Source organism: Oreochromis aureus, linkage group 4, assembly GCF_013358895.1.
Source record: "Oreochromis aureus strain Israel breed Guangdong linkage group 4, ZZ_aureus, whole genome shotgun sequence".
Taxonomy (NCBI): Eukaryota; Metazoa; Chordata; class Actinopteri; order Cichliformes; family Cichlidae; genus Oreochromis; species Oreochromis aureus.
Window position 1 is genome coordinate 12,914,362 of NC_052945.1, and position 16,692 is coordinate 12,931,053.

Consider the following 16,692-nt stretch of genomic DNA (forward strand, 5'->3'; position numbering starts at 1 on the left):
ACTTCAGTGCAGCAGCAGCAGTGCAGCAATGTCTCCAGTCCCACTTCCTCCCTCGTTAACACTCTCTCTTCGGTCTGACAGTTGCAGTAACCGACCAAAGTTGTACACACATGTCCTTTGTCACTTTAAGCACATTTGTTAAAGACCCTAAAAGACTGAGGTCACAAGCCACCTTAAGTAATGGCTTTAAAATTTATATATTTTCTCCCACGACTTGATTATTTTACGAGAAAGTATTTTGAGGTTTAAACAGTATGCATATTCCATCCAGTCAGTGCTGGTAATACGTAGCACTGGTTAATATATTTTTTCATTATCTTCAGTAGCGTCTAATTAGTAAACAGTTAGCATCCCACTGGTTAGCAGGAAAAAGTCGTTTAGCTCTACATGAGGGGGATAACAGTCATGGGGAAAAATATGTACACCCAATGCAATCTGTCAGACGCTTTCCCTACAGATAAACATTTTATACTTGAACACAGGGGAAATTCGCTTCTTCAAATCCATGTATTAATTTAAAAAATGTATAGGTGTAATTTTCTTCTGTGGAGTTCCCCCATATCCCCTCATATGTGTTTTGGATAACTGCCCACCAATATGTGACATAGTCTTTGCGTAAAATGCAAGAACATGTCATTTCAGTCTTGCCTTTGACTTAACTTTCCACTTCATTTCTTCTTTTTGCGTGATTAAGTCATTCCTTGGTGTCTCTTAAAAGTCCACACAGCTTTGGCACAGATGGCCTCATGTTAAGCAGAATGCAGAATGAATTCAAAGCTGAATGGCAATGGCAGAGAGCCTTTATCCCCCAGGAATTCAAGCAACCACAAGAATAAAGTTTGCATCAGTATATTGCAAAGCTGTCTTTGGTTGGTCTGCTGTTAGTGCTGCTGAACAACTCTCTCCAGAGCACAATATTCCTAACGACCTGTAAGGTCATTGCAAACTGCTGCTTTGCTCTAAACAGCTGCAACGGTTTTGCAATGTAGGTCAAATGTGCAATCTCTGGTTGATTCTAGATGCATGCACTCTAACCCTCACACCTGACCTCCAGTTCCTGTAATGGCACTTTAGGGTTCTTGCATCAAACACTTTGTTCTTGGGATAATGTGGTGGACTAGTTTTTGAAAAATTGGCATCACTTTTTAAAGATAATAATAATAATAAATTTATTTATAAAGCACCTTTCAAGACACCCAAGGACAATGTACAATAGGATAAAACACATAATAGAACAATGACACAATGAAGAGCAATAAAACAAAAGCACAAGATAAAATTAACAAACAGTGGGTTCACAGTGAATATGCAGACTTGAACAGATGGGTTTTGAGTTGAGATTTAAACTGGGGGAGGGAACCAATGTTTCTTATATCTGGGGGTAGAGAGTTCCACAGCCTGGGAGCAGAGCAGCTAAAAGCTCTGCTTCCCATGGTGCTGAGGCGGAAGGAAGGCACAGAAAGCTGGACAGAAGAAGATCGAAGTGAGCGGGCAGAAAAGGTAGTGCTTAACAGGTCAGAAAGGTAAGGAGGTGCGAGGTTATGGATGGCCTTGAAGGTGAGCGGAAGAAGTTTGTATATTATCCGGATTTTCACTGGGAGCCAGTGAAGTTCCTGAAGAACAGGGGTGATGTGCTGGTAGGAAGGGGTTCTGGTGATAATGCGAGCAGCAGAGTTCTGAACCAGTTGAAGCTTATGGAGGGATTTATGGGGGAGACCATGCAAAAGAGAATTGCAGTAGTCAATACGGGAGGTAACAAGACTGTGGACAAGAATGGACGTAGACTGGGTGGAAAGAGAAGGACGTAATCTGTTAATGTTGCGTAGATGGAAATAGGCAGAACGGGTGAGATTATTGATGTGAGATTTATAGGAAAGTGAACTGTCTAGGATGACACCAAGGCTCTTAACCTGTGGAGAAGGGAAAACTGGAGTTATCGATAGTGAGTGAGAAATGGTTCGCCTTCAAAAGGTTGGATTTGGTGCCAATAAGGAGGATTTCAGTTTTATCCTCGTTGAGCTTTAGAAAATTAGAGCTACACCAGGATTTTAATTCGGATAGACATTCTGTAAGGGAAGAGTGTGGGAGGGAGGAATCAGGTCTGCAGGATAGATATAACTGGGTGTCTATACTTATTTTACCTAAAATAATTTAGGGATTCTTTACATTCTTGCCAGTCTCATAGGTACAAACAACTATTTTTTCTGAAGGCCACACAAAGCTTTTTTTTTAAAGAAAAAAAAAAGAAAAGATGTGGATTTAATAGTGGGATTTCTTTCAGTTATTTACCTACTTCAATTTTTGTTAAAGGTCATTAGAAGCACCCACTCCACCCTCCCACTCCACCACCCACCCTTAGGGGGTGGAGTGGGTGTAGATGAGTGTCAGGGAGGATTCTTGACAATGGAAGGGAAGGTTTACAAGATGGTAGTGAGACCTGCTATGACAGCGTTAGAGAGGCAGGGCTGAGATGGTTTGGACATGTGGAGAGAAGGGATAGTGGATTTAGTGGATAAAGGGCATTGAAAGTGGAACAGAGGAAGGCCACAGAGAAGCTCCATGGATGGAATGAACTGAGCACATTAAATGTATCAATATGAACCATTTAGAAAATCCAAGAAGGTTAAAACTCAGTTTTAATGAGATGTACTTTGTCACTGAGGCTTCAGTAGGTGAGTGGCTGGCCGATTTCACATTCTGATGAGAAAAAATGTGATGGACATGCGGGGAAAGACATTTTACCAGCTGAGTGCTGAAAAGGATTCCCGACCTTTGACCTTGTAGTGGACTATACTCGTAAATATAACAAAGTATAAGATTACTGTTAAATACTGTCACTAATACAATTCCAGCATGTCCTACAACCCAACAAATACCATCACCATCATAAAATACATCCTCAATTAGATTTAACAACATTTCTTGTAAGAAAATGGCAGATGGAATAAGCATAGAGCCGAGGCGACTGTTTGGAGAAGCCATCAGAGATGACTGATGGAGGCTCCCTGATCAGGCAGATCCCCATAAATTAATGAGAAGCCTGAGAAATGAGAAATGAGAAAGGGGAAGGAAGCGTGGGGTACATACTTTCAATAAAACTTCTGTTTAAGCATGTTCCAGTGATCTACCAGCTACTTGGATTGTATTAGCATATTAGTGTATGAGCTTATCACATCCTTTTAATGTAATGCATGTGAAGTGGTTCTGAAATATGCTAATAATGGACAATATGATGACGTGGTTTCCATTTGATCTTTCTAAACACCTGCTTAGGAATACATGATTAATGATGATTTAATGTGTACATGATGCAATGAAAGTGAGAGACTAACTATGCAAGGTGAGTCATAGGATGAAAATATATATATGATGACAAAAGTATGACAAACAGAAACAAAATATAGCACAGAGCACTATAGAGGAAGAGAACATTAATTTGAACTTCTTTTAGTGCTGTTTGTCTGCTGACTCAAGGGGACCTAAGGCAGTTTAATTAATTCCTAATAGCAGTGGTAAATTTCCTTTATTTGTCATATCTTTTTCACATCTTCACTTTGAGTGTTTCTTGAGAGAGACTGGCAGGGGGAACAAGCACAGATCTAGGCCTGAGACTGTGGTTTAGGGAAGGCCTCGGTGAGGACTGGTGGCAGATCCCCATCTACTAATGAGAGGCATGAGAACTAAGAAAGAAGAGGGAAGGTTGGACAAGAAAATGAGAAAATGAGCCTGTAGTGCGAGAAAGCATATATAGCCATGGAACCGGGAGGGATATCGGTGTGATGTGGTCCCTTTCCTGAAGTTCAGTAATTCAGTAATTACTGATTAATTACTAAAGTATCAACAGGTAGTGATGGCTTATAGGCGAGAAGATTACCCAAGTCGGAAAATAATGAGCATTTCATACTAAGATTTAATTACTCACTCTGAAAATAGAGAAGTTAACGTTCTCACATAAACATGGAACTGTTTTTTAGTCACATTCACAACAGTATTACATAATTTTCCTTTCCTTATCTCTTTATTAAATTGTGAGAAGTGTCTGTTCAGTCTGTAGGCCTCCAGTGATTTGTAAACTGGCACTTGCTCTGTGGTTTTGGGTTTCATTGATTTGTTTTGGGGTTTTCTTCTTCTATATATCAAGAATAAAATACTAAAGTGACAGAGAAATCACATCACATGGTCTCTAGCCTGTAAATAAATGGTCTTCCATTGAAACACCATTCAATGGAAATCACTCAGCAACATTTTCTGTGAACACTGAGCTCAGCAATCATGAACCCAGTCTCCACAAACTCAAGGCTTTATGATACAACGTATATTTATTTATTCATGAAGTGATCATAAATCATGTTTGTTGTGTTTTTTAATATCAAGCCTGGTTTCTATTCTTTTTTTTATCTTATCAACAGCTCCACCTAAAGGAAAATGTCAGGTAGTTCGCCTACAACGTTAGTGATCTTACGCGTGTACAAACCAGAAAATTAAGAGAAAGGGGAAATGAAATATGCGAAACATAGCACTTTTGTCTTCGAAGAAATTTTGTAGAATTTTTTAGTTTTTTTTACCTTTTGATTTTTTTTTACCAATTACTTCATGTCAGCTTTGTCAGCTCTGCTGTTCAGACCGCAAAGCGCCATTGGTCGCAACGGTGGCTCCACTCATTGAGCTTTTAAGGAAACCGGTGCTATCTATTGGCTATTCTCCAACTGTCAGAGTGCGAGTAAGCAATTAGAGATATGCAGAAAACTGTGTAGCAAATGTGTAACAAGTGGCTCTTAGTTGGTGAAAGTAGAATAAATGGACTATGCACTGCCACCAAAGCATGATGACTGCGTCTGCACAGCTCTGTTTGCTGGCATATTTAACTCTGACTTTGGGGTTGACTTTGGGTTTGGGCCCAAACAAAAACATGGGGTTTACGTTCCTCTTACCAGCTGGAAGCACAGAGTGTTTTTACCAAAAGACGGCAATGAACGACAGCATGGAAGTTGAATACCAGGTGAGTGGAAACTTCTCTCTTGTGCGTCTCTTTGGTGTTTGTCTGTACACGTACAGAGTTTATTCTGATGTTTGCTTTAGCCGGAAAAAGTTGGTGTATAATATGTAACTCAAAAACAAGAAAACGTGTTGGACTTTGGCACTGCATAGAGAGAGATAACAAAACCACTGGTGCTGCAGAAGCCATAACACAGAGGGGGGGGGGGGCAAAATAACCCACAAAATGATTCATCTACCTCTATGCATTACCTCCCCACCACACACACACACACACACACACACACACACACACACACAACAATGCATAAATCCAAAGGAACTTTCATTTCAAAAGTTCAACATAACCTTGCTTAACTTCCTATAATCAGACCACAGTTAGTATCGCGGTCACTCTGTTATGGCAATCTCTTCGCAGCTGCGGGGCTGTGGTGGTGTGCTGGTTCTGAGTCATGACTCTTTATGTCTCCGTGTAGCATTGGAAACCTAAGCCACAATTATTAGACATCATAACTACACCTTCAGTATCCTTACGTTCCACTCCTGCTTCAGAAGTAAAAATCTGACAAAATCCTTTTTTTCTTCTTCTTTTTTTCAGTCAGTCACTGATAAAAATTCATCAATTTCCTACCTTGGGTGTTAAACTTGTCTGACCCTGTGCTTTTCATTAACTAGTGGTTTATTTAGGTGTTGAAATAAAGACTTTTAACTGCTGAGAACTGTGTGGCTAGAACTCAGACAGTGGGATTGCACGTGAGCTAGGTTGTCGCTCAGGCTACTATCAGGGTTCTAATTTGAATTTCAGGCAGCTGTTGCAAATGAACCTGTAAAGTAGTAGAGAAGCTTTACATGTAAGCTGCATGTCTGGGATGAAAAGAAAGGAGCTGTGTTAGTGAATTCTGTGTGATTGTGACTTCAAACCTTTGCAATTACTGACTTCAATCCCTGTTTTTGTTACAGGTGATAGCAGGGTCAGGTCTGGATGTTGGGTTTATCCTCCTCTCACCCACCGGACATCGGCTAGTCTCCGACTTCAGGAGGTCTGATGGTATCCACACGTGGGTATCTGTTCAGTCTGAGATCACCTGTCTCTCTTGCTCTTTAGTATTTGCATTAAAAAGTAGTTAAACAGATGTACCTAAAGAATGACTCACCAGCTACTTCATTAGATGCACCTGTTCAAGTTCTTTTTAATGCAAATATTTAATCAACTAATAACAGGGCAGTAAATGAATGTATTTAGGCATGTAGGTATGCTCAAGGTGACCTGCTGAAGTTCAAAGTAAGCATCAAAATGGAGTAGAAAAGCAATTCAAGTGACCTTGAATGCAACACTGTTGTTGTTCCCAGATGGGCTGGTCTGAGTATTTCAAAAACAGCTGATCTGCTGTGATTTTTGCTTCATTTCAATTCAGTTCTGTTTATATAAGCCCTCCACAACCACTGTCATGTCAAGGTGCTTTATATTGTAGGCTACAAACCCTAAAATAATAAACAAACAAAAAAAAAAGCATGAAAAAAACCCCATAAACATAAAACCATCTTTAGGGTTTACAGAACATAATGTAGCCTTCTTCTGATGGCTGCTTCTAGCAGGATAATGTGCCATGTCACAAAGCTCTCGAACTGGTTTCTTGAATATGAAAATCAGGTCATGGTTCTCAAATAGCCTCCATAGTCACTAGATCTCAGTCTAATAGAGCACCTTTGGGATGTGGTGAAACACAAGATTCACATCTTGACAAATGACAAATCTGCTGCAACTGTGTGATGCTATCATTTTAATATGGACCAAAATCTCAGAGGATTGTTTACAGCGTCTTGTTGAGTCTGTGCCTTAAAGGTCAATCATTCTGAAGGCGCCTGTTGTGATTTTTGCTATATAAAACTGAACTGAATTAAAGGGAAGAAGGGGTTATAAAGTCTACCTAATAACGTACATTTTAGTGGACGTTGCGTTTTCAGTAGGAGAAATGTTTCATCACAGTTTTTCCCACTGAAGATGCAACGTCCAGGTAAACTCTTTCTTACCTGGATGATTGAACGTGTATCAAGACATATACAATGTGGGAGATTCATATCAATCGGCCACCTGTATTCATAATGTTCTTTTTCCTGTAGGGTGGATCCCACAGTTGATGGAGACTACAGGTTATGTTTTGACAACAACTTCAGTAAAATGTCAGAGAAGATGGTGTTTTTTGAGGTGGTCATTAATAGTCTGAACAGCAAAAACGGAGGCCAAGATGACTGGTTAGACACTGTAACGTCAGACAGCATGGTGGACTACAAAATGGAAGACATCAGGGTGAGAGCACAAAATAAAATTATACATCTCCTGGATCTAAATTTACTCTCCAACTGGTTATCATATCAGCGCCATTCTTTTAAATCCACTTAATGTCTTTTTTGTCCCCCTCCAGGCGAGAATGGACTCTGTGCACCGGCACCTGGAGAAAAGCCATCAAGTCCAGGCCATGCTGAGGGCATTTGAGGCAAGGGACCGCTACCTTCTGGAGGACAACTTGTGGCGAGTGTCCTTTTGGTCCTGCGTAAACCTGTCGGTCATGCTCACTGTTGCTGTCGTTCAAATTTACACCCTCCGACGCCTCTTTGTCAACACCAAGCAGGTCCGAACATAACAAAACCATCCTTACCTCCATCGACGAAAGACTAGCAGAAAACACTCAACTGACATGGCCTCGGGAGCTGAATTTAAAGGAATAGTTTACATCATTTTAAAAAGCTGGTTTTTGCACTGGATTTTTTCTGTAATTGTCAAAAACTGTTCCCTTTGATGCATTGTGGAAACCACTTCCTGCTTTTGCGTCATCCCTGAAATCACATTTATAGCACAATAGTGGATGCCTGTGGCACCGGTATTTTTTAAAAGTTTCATTAGGGAAGCTACAAAGTCAGCTCTTCTCTCTTGAAAGTTTATTGAATTACAAATGCTACATTTGGCACGGACATTTAAAAACTAAGATTATCAAACCACCAAAAAACTAATTATCAGATACCTCACCTCATGAAAGCGCATGATGAAGCTTTTTCAAAGCTTTAAAAAAAAAAAAAAAACAGATGCAAAATAGTAACTGTAATAAAAAAAAATATTTACAATCACAAAAAGTCCCTGATTAGATTTAGTATACGACAGTTAAATATTACACAAAACAATAACAGTCAGGTGGCTGGGAAAAAGGCATCAGAGTCACTTGTTTCATTCAATTGCACTTTGTGGTACTAAAGGTAGAGAAGTCAGTAAAGCCAGGTGTATATTTCTATAACTGTGAGCAGTTAAAGACTCTGCCATGAATTATTTTATTGTGGTAATGCCCCACCACGTGAAAGGCATTTTCTCTTTTTCATCACCGAGCAGATGCATGAAAAATTATAATACAATTCTCCTGCTGCACTTTGCCTTTGTGAGTTGGCACCATGTCTGGTAATCTAGAACTGAAATGATACAAAACAAATGCTCTAAGGTCTTCTGGGGGATTGGGAACAGAGAACTGAAAGTACATCATGAGATTTCAAACCATTTCAGCTTTTTGTGCCCACAATCATTAGCGTAATTTATCCCAAAGAAAGAAAGAAAACCCTGAACCATGCCTCTGTTTGAATTCTTCAGTTAGGCTGACTGTCAGATATCAAATGCAGGACTGTAACAGCTTTATTGGGAGTGCCTCTTTGTTTTGATGAAGTGAAATTAAAATGTGCTCTTCTGTTCCCATCGTCGTCATTGATTGGAGTCATTTCACATCCACTGCGGAGCGGTCAAGGTCACTGCTGGTTTCGACGAGGGGCCGGGCGCCTGTTCAGGAACAACTGACATTAATCTCTTGGTGACACGCAGTAAAGAATTGCCGTTGACATGTTAACCCTTCAGGATCCAGTTATCAGAACAGCGAGGACATTTGTACTGTGGCAGGCGCCAGCTGAGGGATAGACGGACCTTTTGTTTAAGCAAAGGGAAATACTAGGGAAGTGCATTTTACATTTGAATTTTAAATACTGCCCGGAAAAATCTAAATACTAAAAACAACTTTCAATCTTTCATTGGTGTAAAAAATGTATGATTATATTTCAATTTAGTGTTGCAAGAGAAAATCTGAGAAGCTGTTATTGGAAGGTGATTTGGCCCACAGAGAAACAATGATTAAAGGCTAATGTTGCGACGATGTAGTGTGTTCCTGCTCATCACCACAGGATTTGTCAAGATGCATCTCTGCAGGCTGCTAAGTAGAAGGTTGCCATAGGAATATGGGCTTGTTTTAGCCTGAGAGAGAGAGAGCGAAAGCAAAGGGAAAGGAGAGGACCACCAGGAAATGCTCTACATATTATCTGAGAGAAAGAGAGAAGACCACACAAGACACAAAGAGACACCAACCACCAGAGCCAGTCCCTTTATTGTACACAACACCTCTTTATTTACTCGCCTTTCTAAATCAGTTCATATTGTTTATTCAAATCAATTAATTGCTACAGAGGCACTTGACAAGGTTTGAAGAAAAAAAAAAATGTTTGCAGGTTGTTTTCCAACCCCCGTCTTCCAGATCCGAGAGGAGTTGGGTTCGAAGAAAGATGGGTACGTCCGTTAGGGAGAAAGGCAGTTTGCTCACAGCCTACTATGTGACAAGCCATTTACAGGTTAGCCTTTTCAAGGGCAGGTCTAAGTGACAAGCACAGAGATTTATACAAACTCTAGACCAATGAATATCTGTTTTGGTTGTTTAAAATTTGTGTACCATGGGGAGTGTGGAAGATCCATTATTAAAGATCTTCAGTATAAATACCGGATAGGAATATTTTATTCTTCCCGGTGCTGTCACTGAAAGCCAGACCTTGAGAAAGGAAGAAAAGGCACATTTTGTCTCAAGAGCCAGTGGTTTGGGATCTTGCTGCATTTTTTTTTTTTTTTTTTTTAAACAGCTTTTTTGATTTGTCAGTCTGGCTAAATTAATTATCTTTCCTCGATGCAGACTACCATCTTAGGGAGCTTCTCTTGACAGGATGTGCCTTTGTAAACCACAAATCCCAGCACCTGCTCACCACTACTGATCAAACCAAAAAACAGAAAACGAGTGCCCAATGTAACTCCCAATTTCCCCTTAAAGACTTAAAAATATATATATATATTTTATTATGGTCAAATACGTTCAAAGAGCAATCAAAAGATCATCAGCAAATAATCACAGCTGAACCAAGTGCACGTCCAAGTTTAGACAATAATCCCTGTAGCAAAACCCTAAATAACAGTCCAGGCGAAGCTGGGGGGCTCAGTTGAACATACCTGTACAGAGATGATACAATTGCTACCAAAGCAGCAAAAGAAATGGGAAAAAAAAAAAAATGCCCAGATTTTAAATAAAGCACAATGAAATAATCTCCTTTTCCGCCTTTATTGAAGTCTAATCTATGAAATAAGCGTTTTAATTTGATGACTACCGTTGTATTTTGACATTTTGGGCTTGGATTATGATCGATAGCATGCTTTGTCATATACCCTATAATAAAATGAGAGATAAGCTAACTCCCCAGTATAGGCCAGCTATATACAAGATGGTTTTATGCATGGAAGCATAAGTGAGAGAAAATTTCCTTGAAAATTAAGCCCAGACAGAGAGGTGACATCTGATCTATGCTTAATACCACCTTTACACTCTGAATCACAGACCTGTCCACACACCCCTCAGCTTCATCAAGCTTTATCCTCTCTGAGAGAAAACTGTACCATGTGCGCCGTTCTATTTGAATCAGCTAATCCAGGAATTAACTCTCCTCCAAGGCTGTAGGCCTCACTGAGGTATGACTGAGACTAGAAGGATTAAAATTCAAGACGTGATCATCTCCAAATTAGTGGAGAAAGCTTCCCAGAAAGTGCAGACAGCATCCATCCCACCCACCCCCTCCCCCCGCCAGGACTTTTGTGCATAGTGTTATGGTAACAAGCTACAGCATCCCTGCTATGAGTGGCTTAATGTAAGGCTAGGTGGTTAGAAGTGCTTGGATTATAACGGTCAATGAATAACATCATTTCATTGAGGAAAATAATAGTTGACACAGGAACCGAAGCTATTTCTCTCAGTCTCAAACAACCCTGCTCTGTATCTTTTTTTTTTTCTTTTTTTTTACACTCCGTTGAGATTAAGATTTCATTTTAAAGCTACATGTATAACTGTCATTTAAAAAGGACAAATTCACTCAAATAAAACAACACAAGGGAAGGAAAAAAAAAACAACAAAAAACAGTGATAATAAGCCATTGTTTTTCCAATATGAAATCAGGAGACCCGAGAGAACAGCTGGTTATGGGTGTATATTACAAAGTCAAACCTAGACTTGAACGTCCGGGCTTATTTTGAAGGAAAAAAAAAAGTGGGGAGAGGGGAGAGAAAAACCCAGCCTGTACCAGTTAATAACTTAATAAATGTACTTCTGCTGAGAACCTTGCCAGGAAATAAACTGTAGAGGAAATTAACCAGTTATTACATTTAAAAAATATTGAATCTGACACATCATCTCCTAATGACAGAAGCTGAATGCATCTCACAGATGAGCCGTTTTTTTCTTTCCTCTTTTAGAGCAGTCAAATGCAATATTCAAGTGGTTAAGGGCTTGCTTTCTTTCCTGCGCACTTATAAACACATTATTAGCAGCTTATTAACATTGCTTGAACAGACATCAATGCGGCTGGATGATGCATGTTATGCACTACTATCAGTCAGCCCCTCCCCTTGAGCCCCCGCCCCTGCCTATAGTGTGCAGATACACACATCCACACACAAATACACACACACTTAGGTGGACTTGGCCACAGGTCTAGTCTAGCAGGGAGGGCTCAGCAGGGCGAATAATGGTGGGCCGGTGAGAAGGAGCACCAGGGGGTCTTCGGCTGTAACGAGGAGAGAAAAACCAGGACAAGAAGTGAGATGTGCTCTCAAAGAGGCAGTGAAGAAACCAAACTTCCCAAACAGAAGTAGAAGAGAGAGAAGAACGGAAGAAGAGTGACAAAGAGAAAACTGAGACTCAGGAAAGAATGACGCATACAGAAATAATAGGTATGTATACAGACGACAGACAAACCACAAACCATGCCTGGAACTCTCGAAAGAAAGACGATGATGTGACGTCAAAGACAAACTGTTACAGAGTCTGTGAGACAAAAATCACAGTAAACACCTTCAACACATTGCTGGTTACATCATAAAACGTACCTGGGAATATTGGGAGGGACACGAGCGGGCCGGGAGGGGATCTGCGGGGGTGCACTGAAGGGATCCTGACTGCTATTGAAGGCATTGATGGGTGGGCCTGGGCGGGAGGGGATTGGGGGTGCACCAAAGGCTGGAGAGGGATTGAGTGGTGCTCCAAAGGCAGGGGAAGGGTTCAAGGGAGGTCCTGGTGTTGGTCCCCTCACAGCAGGTGGACGGCTGGGGGGTTGGGATGACGTAGGAGGTGGCCTGCGCTGAGCGGTGGGACTGAGAAAAGAAAGTTTAGTGCATGAGAAAAGGAAAGGAAAATGAAAACCAACACAAAGATCACATGAATTCTCCAGTGTGATTAGAGAAAGTGTGTTTCAACTATTACATTCACAGCCCGTTAACCCTCACCTGGCTTCCTGCATCCAGCCGTCATTTACAGGTGGTGGTACTGGGGTGGAGATTGTGTTGGCACTGATATCGCCAATAATGACCAGTGCTTCCTTGAGTGCATGATACATGCGCAGCATTTCGTCTCTACGCTGGGCCTGGTCAGCCGACTCCTCCATGAGGCTGTTCTGATCCCCAGATGAATAGAGGTAGGCCAGAAGCTCTGAGTGGATGAAGTCCTTCGCCTATAAACAAGACATATTAATCAAGATAGATTTTTAGATATGGAGCAGGAAAATGGCGGTAGTATGTGGTTCCAATTAATAAGATATTATGGGGTTAATACTTACTCATAAAAGAAAAATACGCATAGATCTGTGACCAAAAATATTTTAAAGTCTTGGCAAAGGAGCTGTTTACTAGACAGTCGTGTAGGAGTTTGTTATAATTGTGTGTATGTGTAGTTGCTGGACTGCTAGAAAATGCCAAAGTAGGCTCACTAAAATAATAAATCAGAATAAATGGACAGTGGGCAAGTTACTGTGAGGATGCCTCATAAATTCTCTTAATTGCTTCAGGTTTAGGAACTTGTGTCAAAATAAAATGCACGACTAATGCTAATAACAAAAAACAAGAAAACTAAAAACTGTTCTCCATAGTTCTACAGTAAATACACTATCTTGGTACTGTAAGTACAATTAAAAGCTTGTTTTAAGAAAGATAACGATCAACAGAACTAGTAAAAAACATGCTACATCCTCCCACAGTTCACAGAAACACACCTTGCATACGTAGGAGGGATACTGTGTAGAAGTGCAATATTTTAGGACATGCAGAGTGCTGCAATAGTACATGCTCTTATTTAAAGTTTAGGTTGAGATACAGCTACTGTTGGCATTTTTCACAGGACATATCCTCACAATTAGGATCCGCTTTGACCAGCAACTGTGCTTGAATGTATTCTGCACTGTATGAAGTGGCTGTCATAGAGAATCTGCAGAAAAGAAGCCAATTAAGCTCTAAGTGAAATACAGTGCAGTGTTGCAGTAATAGACCCAGAACATGCAGACACTGTCGGGATATATATTCTTCTCATATTGTATTTCTGATGGTTGAATAGTGCTGGAAAACGCCACACCATACGCCATACAGAGTATGGGTGTGAGTAGGGATGGGTATCGAAAACCGGTTCTTGTTGAGAACCGGTTCCCACTGTTTCAATTCCTTGGAATCGTTTGCCATTTTTGCAAACGATTCCCTTATCGATTCCAGTCGCCCGAATGACGCCACCACGTTGCGGAGCGCCGGAGCGTACCTGGCAGGAAACACGGCGCCTAAGCGGCTCAAACGCTCAAAAGTTTGGTTATACTTTACCACAACGGATGACAACAGGGCAACTTGCAATACTTGCAAAGTAGATATTTCATTTAAGGGAGGAAACACTACGAATATGCAAAAGCATTTGCTCACAAAACACGCGATAACCTTAAATGAATGTCGTGTCTTTAATTCCGCTCTGGACTCGTGAATCTCAACCCAGCAGCAGCGGTAACGTTTGCACGCCCTCTCCCACGCGGCAGGTAAATAATCAACTAACAGTGCATATTATGTTAGCGCGATCTGCCTTATTACAAAACCTGCATTACTGTGCGCTGCATTTAGGTGACCGTGATGAGAGAGACAGACAGTCTGGCTGGCGCCGCTGGCAGTTGTCGCTGCAGTCCACCGGTAGCGTCTCTTTTCAGGCCCGAATGTCACCGAGCAGTGACTAGTTTGTGGTAAAAACCTTGCAGCCATTTGCCACAGCAGATGGTAAGTGAATGTGTTTAATTGTAGGCAGGGACATTACTGGATATTCTTGTGTAATTGCTACAGAATAATTTATGTTATACTTTGTTATTGCTACAGAACAATATTTATTTTATTATTTTACATTTACAATTTTCCCCGGGGACCCTGTGACACCCCATTGAAGAGCCATAGGCTGGATCTCTTAAGATCTCACTGTTGGGTTTATAAGGCCATGTTACTCCTAAATTTCTATCTTGTTCAAAGAGAAGATATAAAACAAAATTCTAAGCTAATCGACCTTAGTGTTCTCCTTTTTAAAAATATGAATCGATAAGAGAATCGATAAAGAATCGAATCGTTAAACAGAATCGAAAATGGAATCGGAATCGTTAAAATCTTATCAATACCCATCCCTAGGTGTGAGCATCAACTGTTTTCTGCAACTATCAATTGATTGAACCCATTTCATGGTGCAACTGCATAACTTTGTAACTTAAATATGCATGTCACTTCACACAGTATGGCCCACCGCAACATGATCACTGCTCCGTCAGAGAAATTGCACACTGCTATGCCCAACTTATAAACACAAGCCCCTCCCCCCAAAAGAAATTTTCCAATGTGATTGGATAACTATACTCTACTTCTAGCATATTTCGAGTCTAGTCAATTACTTTGGTCTGGTGATGAGAACTGCTGAACTTACGCTGTTGATCATGAGATGCATGATGGTCTTGGGCACAAGATCTCTAATAGATTTGTTTATGATGCCGATGTACGAGTCCACCAGGTTGCGGATGGTTTCCACCTGCCGTTCCAACTGAGGATCCATGGAGAATGTGTCTGCAGGGCAAGGCTCTTCATTCTCCTCCTTAACCACAACATCAAAACACAAAACAGCAAAGATGAAGAATTATAGCCTACACGCATCTACACATTTGCTTCCTGTAATAGGAGCAAATATGAAAATTCTCCTAAAAATGTAAAGAGAGAAAAAGCCCTATAGAGTGTTTATAGTTGCACAGTAAGTCCAAACTCTGAGCTTGATTATGAATGCTTTCTGGTTCTCTAATGGAAAACAGATCCCAGTGAAAATACCAGCTTACGTCATGTTTATAATAATGTAATATTTCCAAATTTAGGGTTTTTAGTCAAACAGAAAGACCCTGTTACATACCTGGTCCTTTTCTGGATAAACTCCAGCCCTGAGGAAAGACGCTTTCCAGCTGTCCACATCGTCCTGAGAATCACATGCCAGTTCTATTTGGCGAAGATCCTTGTACACGTTCCTGTAGAGATAAACAAGTGGCTGTGTGTAGCTTCACTCCAATACACAAATTCATGCATGCACACAAAGTGACAAGGAAAAGATAGGCCTGCAGGAATACCGGTCAACAAGTGTGGGTTTTATTATTAACACGACTGACCTCTGTTCAGTGTTGAAGATTGCAAAGATGTGCTTTGTGGACATAAAGCCTTTCTCAACATCTCTGAGCTTCAGGTTATCCAAGGGAAGCATATACTTCTTTTCTTTTTCCTAGCATGAGAAAAAAAATGTTTTTACACACGACAGAAAGTAACAATAACAGGCAAACCTTGAACATATAACAGAGAACAAGTAAGGACTTCTACACAGTGCTGCAGTGAAATTTTGAAACCTCCCAATAGTCAAGATATTTCTCACGATGTAAATAACATTTACTGAAATTTACAAAAGCATTGAAAAACAAATAAAATTCAAAAATAAATTTCAGAGTCACGTTTTTAGAAAATGACCGATGGTACTAAAACATATGAAGCTTTCCTCCAACAGACTAGTAGAAAAATTATTCAGCAAGTCGGGATTTTATAGAGAGCCTCCTTTGTCCTTAATGGCATCAAATTTTTCTGGTATTCCCCCCCAAAAATTTGGAGGCCTTTTCAAATTCTAATTTCTCTGTGGGGAAAAAAAACCCTTACTCTTTTTCAGTTCATTTGCTTTCTTTAAATACCACAGAAAGATGTTCTCTGTTTGAATATTTCACTTAAGTCACAAATGTTACTTATAGAACTTCTAAATGATTTGATGTGTAAACTCCTCCATACTATGTAGGGTTGAAGAGCTCCGATTTCAACTGTAGGCTGTAGATGAAAATCACAGGGCATTGCTCTGATACTTCGTCACCAATGAGCAGACATGATGGAATGCATTTCCTCTGGGTGGACGACCACCAGGCTGGTGGGATGAAGAAATTTATGATGAGTGTGAGGAGGAGGAGCATGAGGGAGCTCTAGGGGGATGGGGTGCCAGCTTTCGCTGTTGAGCAAAGACATC

General features: G+C 40.5%; 2 protein-coding genes across 6 annotated transcripts in view; one reads left to right on the top strand and one right to left on the bottom strand.

Moving 5' to 3' along the window:
• The first annotated feature begins 4,663 nt into the window (after nt 1-4,663).
• LOC116317633 (transmembrane emp24 domain-containing protein 1-like) lies at nt 4,664-8,722 on the top strand. Its single transcript, XM_031736459.2, has 4 exons — nt 4,664-4,999; nt 5,956-6,053; nt 7,117-7,303; nt 7,419-8,722. The coding sequence occupies exons 1-4, from the start codon at nt 4,805-4,807 to the stop codon at nt 7,635-7,637; spliced, it is 699 nt and encodes a 232-aa protein (XP_031592319.1). The 5' UTR covers nt 4,664-4,804; the 3' UTR covers nt 7,638-8,722.
• The window catches only part of dnm2a (dynamin 2a), a 34,002-nt gene continuing 25,227 nt past the window's right edge, over nt 7,918-16,692 (bottom strand). For 4 of the 5 annotated variants that reach the window (XM_039611451.1, XM_039611450.1, XM_031736456.2 and 1 more), the window contains 6 exons: nt 15,806-15,915; nt 15,556-15,667; nt 15,085-15,249; nt 12,609-12,832; nt 12,213-12,476; nt 9,386-11,890 (listed from right to left, as the gene is read on the bottom strand). In XM_039611451.1, coding sequence (XP_039467385.1) covers nt 11,818-11,890; nt 12,213-12,476; nt 12,609-12,832; nt 15,085-15,249; nt 15,556-15,667; nt 15,806-15,915 — 948 coding nt within the window. In that variant the 3' untranslated portion in view covers nt 9,386-11,817. Of the gene's footprint in view, nt 8,810-9,385; nt 11,891-12,212; nt 12,477-12,608; nt 12,833-15,084; nt 15,250-15,555; nt 15,668-15,805; nt 15,916-16,692 lie in introns of those variants that run through there. The other variant, XM_031736457.2, reaches the window with a different exon arrangement.